Source organism: Natrix helvetica, assembly GCF_964273705.1.
Source record: "Natrix helvetica genome assembly, chromosome: 7".
Taxonomy (NCBI): Eukaryota; Metazoa; Chordata; class Lepidosauria; order Squamata; family Natricidae; genus Natrix; species Natrix helvetica.
This window is the reverse complement of record NC_138558.1, coordinates 7,339,951-7,352,380: the sequence shown is the minus strand read 5'-3', so window position 1 is coordinate 7,352,380 and position 12,430 is coordinate 7,339,951. Positions and strand designations below refer to the sequence as shown.

At 42.9% G+C, this 12,430-nt stretch overlaps 1 protein-coding gene across 2 annotated transcripts in view; it reads right to left on the bottom strand.

The window, feature by feature from the left end:
- GC (GC vitamin D binding protein) overlaps window positions 1–11,366 on the bottom strand; it is a 48,023-nt gene extending 36,657 nt beyond the window's left edge. For both annotated transcript variants that reach the window (XM_081960412.1, XM_081960411.1), the window contains exon 1: window positions 11,238–11,366. In XM_081960412.1, the coding sequence (XP_081816538.1) occupies window positions 11,238–11,301 (64 nt within the window). In that variant the 5' untranslated portion in view covers window positions 11,302–11,366. The remainder of the gene's footprint in view (window positions 1–11,237) is intronic.
- Between the last annotated feature and the right edge of the window lie 1,064 nt (window positions 11,367–12,430).

Here is a 12,430-nt window from a genome sequence, read left to right as displayed (position 1 = left end):
TGCCACACTTAAGACCACTGCATGTGATCAAAATTTGGGCATTTGGCAACTGGCTCCTATTTCTTGACGGTTGCAGTCTCCCCTTTTGCGACCTTCTGACAAGCAAAGTCAATGGGGAAGCCAGGTCCACTTAACGACCGTGTTACTAACTTAACAACTGCAGTGATTCACTTAAACAAATATGGCAAGGAAGGTCGTAAAACGGGGCAAAACTCACTTAACAAATGTCTCACTTAGCAACAGAAATTTTGGGCTCAATTATGGTCGTAAGTCGAGGACTACCTGAACACGACCTCACAGTGAATATCCATAGGTCGTTTCAAATGAGTGAAGCTTTGTTCCAGAGATTTGATTCAGTAGCACTCCGATTGGATCTCGGAACTGAAACAAATGTTCATACAGGTAAATCCTCAATGTATGGCCAAAATTGAGATCAGAATTTCCATTGCTAAACAAGAGGGTCGTTAAGTGAGTCACGTCCCAATGTATGACTATTTTTTTTATTAAGCCATTAAGCAGTTATTAAGCAAATCATTGCACTCCTGGATTGGTCTTCAATCACTTCTTTAGTGCCGTTACAATTTCAAACGGTTGCTAAATGAATTGTTGTATGTTGAGGATTTCCAGTAATTGAAGCAACGATTCAGATCATCATCAGAGTTGGATGGGGCCTTGGAGGTCTTCTAGTCAAACCTCCTGCTCAAGCAGGAGTCCCTATACCATTTTAAATAAATGGATGTTCCAGTATCTTCTTAAAAGCCTCCAGTGATGAAGCATCCACAACTTCTGGTGGCAAGCTGTTCCACTGGTTAATTGTCCTCACTGTTAGGAAGTTTCTCCTCAATTCCAGGTTGTTTCTCTCCTTGATTAGTTTCCACCCATTGCTTCTTCTCCTGCCTTCAGGTGCTTTGGAGAATAGCTTGACTCCCTCTTCTTTGTGGCAGCCCCTGAGATATTGGAAGACTGCTATCATGTCTCCCCTAGTCCTTTTTTTCCTTAAACTAGACATACCCAGTTCCTGCAACCGTTCTTCATATGTTTTAACCTCCAGTCTCCTATGTCAGGCCTGCAGTCGTATTCCTTTTAGGATCTTTGGCCTGCCACACATTCTCTCTCTTTCTTTACTATGCTGTTTCATTAGTGGGGAATTGGGAGGGGGAGTAGTAAGGAGAAGAATGTGTTGTTGTCAAAATAAAACGTTCCTTTCTGGAAGCCCAAGGTCATCTTTTGTCTCTGCGCCTCTGCACCTGACCGGAACTAGATGGGTGGAAATGCCAGCATGGCAGAGGAAGATTGGACCATGTGATGGACTTGCAGCAATTCTTCTGCTTTCAGGAACCAGGCTGTACAATAGATGGGACATTCCTTGGTAGAGGAGGGAAGGAAACAATAGAGAAGGAAAATGGAAGTAGAAAATTTAGCTCCCTGTGTTTTCCCGAAAATAAGACCCAATTGGAAAATAAATCCTAGCATGATTTTTCAGGATGCTTGCAATATAAGCCCTACCCCCAAAATAAACCCCAGTTAAGATCGTCAGCCAGCCGGACACATTTAGTACTGTATTTCCCTGAAAATAAGACCTACCGTATTTTTCAGAATATAAGACGCACCGGAGCATAAGACGCACCAAGATTTTGAAGAGGTAAATTTAAAAAAAAAAGTTTTGCACTCTGCTGGCCTCCAAACCCTCTACACAGCTCATTTTTGTGAAAAACGGGGCATCAGAGAATTTGAGAGGCTTGCAAAGTGCTCCTGCGAGCTGTGGGAGGGGGAAACGAGCAAAAAATAGCCCCTCCGTCGCTTGTTTTTGCCCTCCCCAGGAGTACTTTGCAGGCCTCCCAAACCCTCTGCACGTTCATTTTTGTGAAGGGGTCTGGGTTTCAGGAGGCCAAAAATGCTGTATTCGGTGTATAAGACGCACCCAGATTTTCACCCTCTTTTTGGGGGGGAAAAGGTGCGTCTTATACGCCGAAAAATATGGTAATTGGAAAATAAGACCCAATGTGTCTTTTGGAGCAAAAATTAATATAAGACCTGGTCTTATTTTCAGGGAATTACAGTGCCTCTAATCTTGGATCTCGAAGACTAGCAAATAGACGGTTGGCTTCATGGCTAGGAAGGAACACCTGATATATAAACAAGCAAAATGAAGCAAATAGCAGGAAAACACATGGAAGAGGGTGCGTAGTTCAATGCCTTATCTCTTCCCGTAAGCTGAGTCATTTTGTGGCTGCAAGTGCAATTGCTAAACCTTGTGGGTAAATTTCCACTTGATGGATTCCCACCTTGACCCAGTTTCTGCATTTCTGCAGCTACAACTTCCATCAACCCAACCTACTTAGCTCTTGGTCAGGGATGATGGGTCTAAGAGTTCGGCCTCAGAGGTGCTCGTGTGGGGAACTATCGTGCTACAGATTCATCATAGGGATGGAGGGCTGTCAGGGAATTGCTCAGCCGGTGTCCAAATGGAGTCGAGAGATATGGGCACGCAAAGTTGTACAGGTAGTCCTCAATGTACGACCACGATTGAGCCCAAAGCCTATGTAGTTAAGTGAGAAATTTGTTAACTTTTGCCCCATTTTATGACTTTCCTTGTCACACAGGTTAACTAAATCATTGCAGTTAAATTAGTCCCACAATTGTTAAGTGAATCTGGTTTCCCAATTGGATTTGTTGATCAGAAGGTCACATCTCTGTCTCTCTGTCTGTCTCTCATTCTCTCTCCGTTTCTCTCTGCCTCTCTCTCCCTGTCTGTGTCTCTGTCCTCTCTGTCTCTCTGTCTCTCTCTCTCTCTCTCTTTCGTACCTACCTATCTACCTACCTACCTACTTACCTATCTACCTACCTACCTACCTAGGAAGGAGTCCCTCCTAGAAGAGGGAGTCAAGCTATTCTTCAACGCACCTGAGGGTAGGACAAGAAGCAACAGATGGAAACTAATCAAGGAGAGAAGCAACCTAGAATTAAGGAGAAGACATTTTCTGACAGTGAGAACAATCAGTGGAACGACTTGCCTCCAGAAGTTGTGAATGCTCCAATACTGGAAGTTTTTAAGAAGATGTTGGATATCCATTTGTCTGAAGTGGTGTAGGGTTTCCTGCCTAAGCTGGGGGTTGGACTAGAAAACCTCCAAGGTCCCTTCCAACTCTGTCATTCTATTCTATTCTGTTCTGTTCTATCCTACTCTACTCTACCCTACCCCATCTATCCTATTCTTTATTGTATATGTACATATATGGTTAAAAAAAACCCAATTTTTTTTTATTGAGAGGGTTTTTTTTTTTTTTTGACTTTGGTATAATATCCAGGACAATTTTATTCTGCCGTTCTTTTTAATGGTTTTAATTGAAGTGTCTTGAGCAGGTGGCATTAATCAAGGGCCGCCATAAATTTTGTAACTAAATTTACGGGTGCCTTTCCTTTTGCTCCTTGCCTTATATATTTTTTGTTTTTAAATGTTCCCTTTTAGTTTTATAGCTCATCCAAAGTCTTGGCTCTGAGGCAGGGGTGAAATTCAGCAGGTTCTGACTGGTTCTGGAGAACCGGTAGCGGAAATTTTGAGTAGTTCGGAGAACTAGCAAATACCACCTCTGGCTGGCCCCAGAGTAGGGTAGGGTGGGAATGGGGATTTTGCAGTATCCTTCCCCTGCCCCGCCTACCAAGCCACGCCCCACAGAACAGGTAGTAAAAAATTTGAATTTCACCACTGGATTGGCCCCTTCCATAGGACATAAAAGAGGAGCGAATGGGGAGTGGGCTTTTACAGGAAAAAAATTGTTCCTTCGGTCGTTTCAAGAGTGGAAAGTTCTGTTTGTGACTATAAGAGATCACAACCCCTCTTTCCTATTTACAGTCTACAACAAACCCAGTTTTAGAATAGAATAGAATAACAATAAGAGTAGAATAGAATAGAATAGAATAGAATAACAATAAGAATAGAATAGAATAGAATAGCAATAAGAGTAGAATAGAGTGGAATAGAATAGCAATAAGAATAGAATAGAATAGCAATAAGAGTAGAATAGAATAGAATAACAATAAGAATAGAATAGAATAGAATAGAATAGCAATAAGAGTAGAATAGAATGGAATAGAATAGCAATAAGAATAGAATAGAATAGAATAGCAATAAGAGTAGAATAGAATAGAATAACAATAAGAATAGAATAGAATAGCAATAAGAGTAGAATAGAATAGAATAACAATAAGAATAGAATAGAATAGCAATAAGAGTAGAATAGAATAGAATAACAATAAGAATAGAATAGAATAGCAATAAGAGTAGAATAGAATGGAATAGAATAACAATAAGAATAGAATAACAATAAGAATAGAATAGCAAGAGTAGAATAGAATAACAATAAGAATAGAATAGAATAGCAATAAGAATAGCATAGAATAGCAATAAGAATAGAATAGAAATAAGAGTAGAATAGAATAAACAGCAATAAGAGTAGAATGGAATAGAAATAGAAATAATGGAATGGAATGGAATTGAATGGAATAGAATAGCAATAAGAGTAGAATAGAATAACAATAAGAATAGAATAGAATAACAATAAGAATAGAATAACAATAAGAATAGAATAGAATAACAATAAGAATAGAATAGAATAGCATTAAGAATAGAATAGAAATAAGAGTAGAATAGAATAGAACAGCAATAAGAGTAGAATGGAATAGAAATAGAAATAATGGAGTGGAATGGAATAGAATAAAATAGAATAGAATTCTTTATTGGCCAAATGTGTTTGGACAGACAAAGAATTTGTCTTTGGTGCATATGCTCTCAGTGTACATAAGGAGAATAAAAATACATTCATCAAGAATAAAAAAAATACAACACTCAGTGATACTCAAGGTTACCAACAAGCTATCAAATCATACTATGAAGCTAATAAAACAATATAAAATGAAAGATGCCTCCCAGTCACACCACTCCAGGTGCAGGGCAAATTGTCCTTGACACTCTGAGAAAGGAATGTTATTGTGACTGTACATCTCCCATACTCTATATAATCCCCCTGCCATTTCCCCACAGCATTAAATGTGGCAGGCCTGAGGGTCCAATGCACAAGTTGGCTCCCAGGCCTGACAAGGGTATGGACAATTTAAAAAAAATTTAAATGGATTTTTGAAAATCATGGTGAATTATCTGATGGGAAAACAGCAAGGGGAAATCTACTTTTTTCCAAGCTGTTACTTAGATGAGCAAGGAGCTGAAAACAGCTACTCTTTCCTGATGTGAATAGAATACTTGGTTGATACTTGATTCCACGAGAGGTTTATTAGCACACTGATCTATGATAATTGACAGGCACTTTGCTTGTGGCCTGAGGTGCTGAGCCAACGATATCGATAGAGCGTTGTCAAACTGTATTACCATAAAACAGCGAATGAAAGATACGGCTCATAACTTCTGGCGGCCGTAAAATGGGCTCCTGCCAGAGCTGTGGGAGAGCTTTGTCTGAGAACCCAGGCTGCAGAAAAAGCATGATAACTAGAGCACAAAACGTGGACTAATAATACAGATACAGAATAACTGAGTTGGAAGGGGCCTTGTAGGTCATCTAGTCCAACCCCACCACTGGCCAAACAGGAGACCCTACACCATTTCTGACAGATGGCGGCCCAGTCTCTCCTTGAAAGCTTCCAGTGACGAAGCTCCCACAACTTCCGAAGGAAACTTCTGTTCCATGAGTTGTCAGAAAATTTCTCCTTATTTCCAGGTTGAATTTCTCTCTCTTGTCCAGTTTCCATCCATTATTCCTTGTCTGGCCTTCATGGAAAACAGCTTGATCCCCTCCTCTTTATGGCAGTCCCTCAAATATTGGAAGACTGCTATCCTGTCTCCCCTGGTCCTTCTCTTCACTAGACTAGCCATGCCCGGTTCCTGTAACTGTGCTTCATATGTTTGAGCCAGTGATGAAACACCCAAAACTTGTGGAGGGAAGCAGTCCCGCCAATTAATTGTTCTCATTGTCAGGAAGTTCCTCCTTATTTCCGAGTTGGATCTCCCTCTGAGGAGCTTCCGCCACCCATTATTTCTTCTCCTGCTATAGGTGCAATCCTATAACAGCTGCACACTAGCTGAACAACATCGGAATTGACAAAATCACCCCTGGAAAAGCCAGCTTTATTTGGATCAGCTTACATCCTGCGAAGATATACCCTTAACACCAACAGACGACAACATCTGCCTATCCCAAGGAAGGACTTGATAGGTGGATAACAACGAGCAGGCTAAACATCTGGCTGACTATGTGACCCACCATAATAATAATAATAGGAAAAGGTAGCTTTAGTTGGAACAGCTTGCATCCATCAACGATATCTTTAATATTATTAAACAACAACAACGATCTATCCGAGGTCCTTGGGAAGGACTCAAGATTGGACGAAAACGACTCAAGAGAGGAACAAAGATCTGACTGACTCTGCAACCAGCAGTATTCATAGCTTCATGATCTAGACATCAGTTTTACAGTTCTCACAGCCCATTACATCCATCCCTCCGTCCTTCCTTCCTTCCTTCCTTCCCTCTATTCCTCTTCCTTTCTTCCTTCCATATTCTTTCTTCCTTCCTTCCATCCATTCCTCTTCCTTTCTTTCTTCCTTCCATATTCTTTATCCTTCCTTCCTTCTTTCTCTCTATTCCTCTTCCTTTCTTCCCTCCCTTCCTCTATCTTCTTTTCTTTCCTCCCTCCCATTCTCTCCTTCCTTTCCTCTCTATTCCTCTTCCTTTCTTCCTTCCATATACTTTTTCCTTCCTTCCTTCCCTCTATTCCTCTTCCTTCCTTCTCTCTATTCCTCTTCCTTTCTTCCCTCCCTTCCTCTATCTTCCTTTCTTCCCTCCCTGTCATTCTCTCCTTCCTTCCATCTCTCTATTCCTCTTCCTTCCTTCCATATACTTTCTCCTTCCTTCCTTCCTTCCTTCCTTCCTTCCTTCCTTCCTTCCTTCCTTCCTTCCTTTCTTCTCTCTATTCCTCTTCCTTTCTTCCCTCCCTTCCTCTATTCCCTCCCTCCCTCCCATTCTCTCCTTCCCTCCCTCTCTCTATTCCTTTTCCTTTCTTCCCTCCCTATTCTTTATCCTCCCTCCCTTTTCTCTATTCCTCTTCCTTCCTTCCCTCCTTCCCTCTATTCCTCTTTTCTTCCCTCCCTCCCATTCTCTCCTCCCTCCCTCCCGAACACATCTTTTCAAAGAAAAAAACACTATATATATTTTTAATACATCTTTTAATCACCTTATCATTTGGCAGTTTAGAGTCACAAGTTTTTTTTAAAAAAAAAAGCCATCCAGAAATGAGTTACCTAACCCCGCAAGCAAACAAGCTAGCTTTGATTTGACTTGGCCAATGTCTACATGTGATAAGACACCAAAGTACGGTTTTTAACTTTGGCCCTGAATTTATTCTTTCCTCGGACAAAGAATAAAGGCCAGCTTAGTTGATATCCCCAGCAATCAGGGTCCATCAACAGTAAATTATATCAGAGCCCATGGAAAGAAAAAAGGCAGCGTGGAAGCAAGGCGCAGCTTGTCGATGTGACTTCTTCCATTTGAAAATTGACCCCCGCCAAGAACCGATGTGCTTTGCTTCCCCTCAAACAAGCCAAATTGCCTTGAGTCATAATGGAAGTGTTGCAAAATTGCCTTGATCACTTACAATGGCGAGGCAGGAGGGAAAATTAAGGCTCAGCCTCATGTTATTGTCGCTTCCAACATCTGTTATCAGAAAAAAAAAATCATTGGCAGCCAGCAACCGACTGGTCAAAATAAAGCAAAAAAACCCCAAACCACCTCAGCACGACATGTGTTAATCCCTTATTTTTCTCTGCCTCCTACTTTTCCCATTGATTGGTCCAGCCCAGAGATAGAAAACATAAAACATACACTCCCAACAGTGGTGGGTTGCAGGTGGTATGCCCTGGTACGGGCATACCGGAGCCTACCCGGAGCCATGCATACCGTTCCGGTACGGTGCAGCAGAGGCCCACGCGCCTGCTTGAGCTCCTTACCTGTTTTTTAAGGCTTCCGCGCTTCTGCGCATGTGCATGGCATGTACAGCACCTGCGCAACGCTCTGCGTAGCAGCTGGAGCATCGCAGAGGCGCTAAGATGCATGTGCCCACGCACTGCATGCATCCATGTGGACGCCGCCGGTATGGTTGGAACGGGATCCGCAACCCACCACTGACTCCAAAATCCCTTCTGGCTCTGTTATTCTGTATACTACAGGTTGTCCTCAATTTACAACAGTTTGTTTAGTAAACAGTAACAGACTTGGAAGGGACATTAGAAGTCATCTAGCCCAACCCCCCACTCGTGCAGGAGACCTGTACTAGGGATTCGAGCCGCAGAACTGCCGAGCTTTCTGATCGACAAGCTCAGTGACTGGTTGAAGTTTGAAATTAGGGCTGAAAAAAAGGGATTTAACGACCGTTTTTTCACACTTAACGACCATTGCAGCATCCCCAAGCCTCTGTATTTTAATTATGGGGACAGTGCAGTGCTTGTAAGTGTGAAAAAATGGTCATATAAGTTACCTTTTTCATTGCTGTTGTAACTTTGGACAGTCGTTAAAGGAATGGTTGTATGTTATAGGACTACCTATATAACATACTAACTGATAACCCGGCATAATCCAGGTATTAAATTATAGGGGGAAAATGTTCGGACCAAACGTAATTTCTATTGTTGGATTTCTCCCCCTCCCCCCCATTACCAGAGGGAGCTCCCTTGTGGAGTACTGTGAAACCATTGCCAAGAGAACTCCACTGCGCTGTACAGTAGAAGCCATTTTATGGCAGTACAGTAGAAGCCATTTGAAGGCACAACAGGCTGTATCTTAACAGAACACTCCGAGGGTGTGTCTTACCCCTTGGTATGTTTTTCCAGAGAGTAAGTTATCTGTGTACCAGGTTTGATTGAAATTGCTCAAGGCGTTCCAGAATTATGCTGGAACACACACATACACACACCCACACCCACACACCCACACACTTTGATATAGACATGGATAAGCCCTCTATTTGACTACAACAGCTCAGATGAGATCACATAAATCAGCCTGATTGAGCTAAATTACAGGTGTGATTCAGAAACATGAAGTTGTCTTATCTTATTCTTTTCATTTCATCTGTTGCTTGCATTCCACTTTTACATCAGTCTCTGTCGTGCAGTCTTGTGCCTTTTATTCTATATTTTGATACGGCCTTTATGCCCATCAGCGATATACAATATAATACAATAGCAGAGTTGGAAGGGACCTTGGAGGCCTTCTAGTCCAACCCCCTGCCTAGGCAGGAAACCCTATAGTGTTTCAGACAATGGCCATCCAACATTTTCTTAAAAACTTCCAGTGTTGGGGCATTCACAACTTCTGGTGGCAAGCTGTTCCACTGATTAATTGTTCTAACTGTGAGGAAATTTCTCCTCAGTTCTAAGTTGCTTCTCTCCTTGATTAGTTTCCACCCATTGCTTCTTGTTCTACCCTCAGGTGCCTTGGAGAATAGTTTGACTCCCTCTTCTTTGTGGCAACCCGTGAGATATTGGAAGACTGCTATCATGTCTCTCCTAGTCCTTCTTTCTCTTAAGCTAGACTTACCCAGTTCCTGCAACCGTTCTTCATGTGTTTTAGTCTCCAGTCCCCTAATCCTCTTTGTTGCTCTTCTCTGCACTCTTTCTAGAGTCTCCACATCTTTTCTACATCGTGGCGACCAGAACTGGATGCCGTATTCCAAGTGTGGCCTTACCAAGGCATTATAAAGTGGTATTAACCCTTCACATGATCTTGATTCTCTCCCTCTGTTGATGCAGCCTAGAACTGTGTTGGCTTTTTTGGCAGCTGCTGCGCACGGCTGGCTCCTATTGAAATGGTTGTCCACTAGGACTCCAAACTATATTAAAGATATAGTTTCAAAGAACTTTCTCTGACTTTGAACCCTTTTTGAGAAAGGCTTTTTTTCCTGTCCTTTTTGTGAGGGCTTTCTATTGATTTCAACAACAGCAACAACAAAATATTCCAATTAGAGGTTTGTCAGAGCCTGGATGGCTTTCACAGCAGCGAAATGGAAATATTAATTATCAGGTAATTCGAAGCTCTTAAGCTCTGAAAAGCAGCTTTGGGGTTTAATGAAAAAGATCAGCGGCGAATTATCATCCCTTTTTCATTTCAGAACCAGGAGCCTCTCAGCTGGTCTTTTTCTCATGTTAAAGGTTTCATAGATATAATTGTCAAAAACAACATCCCTCTATTTCGATCGGCGCGTGCTACCTGCTCGAACATATTCCGGTGAAGCATGGGCACCAGCCTCACAATCGACACAAAAGCTACGAGGGGCACAAAGACAAGATAGAAGACAAGATAGAAAGTCCTGCAAGTAGGTTAGAGAACAAGCCAGAGGACGCTGCCGATTCGGCAAATGCAGAAGCGTCGCACGCAAGCGCGAGAACCCGCCGAAACCGGTAGTAAAACAATTAGCAACCCACCACTGGAACAAACAGAAGTTTGCAGCATCATCAAGAGAGTAAAAGGATTGAAATGGAAATGGTCACATAGCAAGAAGAACTGATGGCAGATGTTGTGGCCCGCCAGCAGCCAGTGGATCTGGCAACAGATTTGGACAGATTTGGTTGGGGAGGAAGATGGAGTACGGGCAGCACACCCTTGCCGCCCTGTGCACACATGTGCCCCCCCTGGGGTTCCCCCCAACCCCAGGCATGCGCGCTCTCCCTTCCCCGTTTTGGGCCTAGTAGACCTCCTTGCAGCCTCCTGGCAGCAAAAACGGGCTGTGGGGGGATGCAACCCCCCCGATGCTAGCCCCGCCCCCTTGCACATGCATGCGCATTTCCCACAGGTATCCTGCCCCTGCGCATACGCGACAGAGACCCCAAAATTAGTTGGATGGCGGGAGGTGCGCGGGCTTGCACGGTGGAGGTGAACTGGGGTGACGGCTTCCATGGCCGCAGAGAGAGCTGTGCATGCCACCTGTGGCACGCGTGCCATAGGTTCACCAACACGGGTCTATGGAGACGTGAAGAGTCAAACACATCTTGGAAACTGAAGAACAATTGATGACTCTTTTCTTGCTACCAAAGACCCAAGACAATCAATGCAGCTTCCCAACCCAGTCAGCCAAATTCCTCTCCGCCTTTCTGCTCGTTCTTTGTTGGCTGAGGAAAAATTACCCGCTTTTTCTTTTCATCCGAGAGAGTCAGGATCAATATAAAAACCGTACCTCTCTGAAGTCCATGAGTACATGCCAGCAGGAGCAGTAGGAGGCTTACAACCCCAGCCTTCATCTTACAATTCCCTGACAATCACACTGGATTGTCGTGCATTTAAAGTTTGTTTCTTGAGGCTGGATTGCAAGTGGGGGTCAATGAACGAACACCTGTGTTTATATATGGCTTCCCTTTATACATATATATATTGATCAATCATTAATTGCCACGCAAAGGTCAGAGGGCAGGCATCCTTGGCCTGGCTGAGAGGAAGCCAAGGTCCAGAATCAGGCAAACACCATGTTTAGACTTAAAAATTAACTCAGCAGGCTTAACTGTGTTAATACCAGTTAAGTGGGATAGAATCAAGATCACGTGAAGTGTTAATACCACTTCATAATGCCTTGGTAAGGCCACACCTGCAATCCTGCATCCAGTTTTGGTCGCCACAATATAAAAAAGAACGTGGAGATTCTAGAAAGTGTGCAGAGAAGAGCAACAAAAAGGATTAGGGGACCGGAGGCTAAAACACATGAAGAACGGTTGCAGGAACTGGGTATGTCTAATTTAATGAAAAGAGGGACTTGGGGCGACATGATAGCAGTGTTCTCAGAGGTTGCTACAAAGAAGAGGGAGTCAAACTATTCTCCAAGGCACCTGAGGGTAGAACAAGAAGCAATGGGTGGAAATTAATCAAGGAGAGAAGCAACTTAGAACTGAGGAGAAATTTCCTAACAGGGAGAACAATTAATCAGTGGAACAGCTTGCCTCCAGAAATTGTGAATGCCCCAACACTGGAAGTCTTTAAGAAGATGTTGGATAGCTATTTGTGTGAAACAGTATAGGGTTTCCTGCCTAGGCAGGGGATTGGACTAGAAGACCTCCAAAGTCCCTTCCAATTCTGTTATTCTGCTAATGGCTTGAAATATGAAATAGATCACGCAGAAGGAGCTTCTTCTCTTTCTTACAGGAACAGGCTTCACACTTCAAACCTGGTGTAATGTTTTCTCCAAGAAAGAAAGTATACAGAAAGAATTGCAAGGGACTAGATATCATCTAGTCATATAGTCCAACCCCCTGTTCAAGCAGGAGACAGTGACTGTCCAGTCTCTTTCTGAAAGCTTCCAGGTATGTTGTTGTTGTTAGTTGCAAAGTCGTGTCTGACCCATCTCGACGCATGGACAATGTTCCTCCAGGCCTTCCTGTC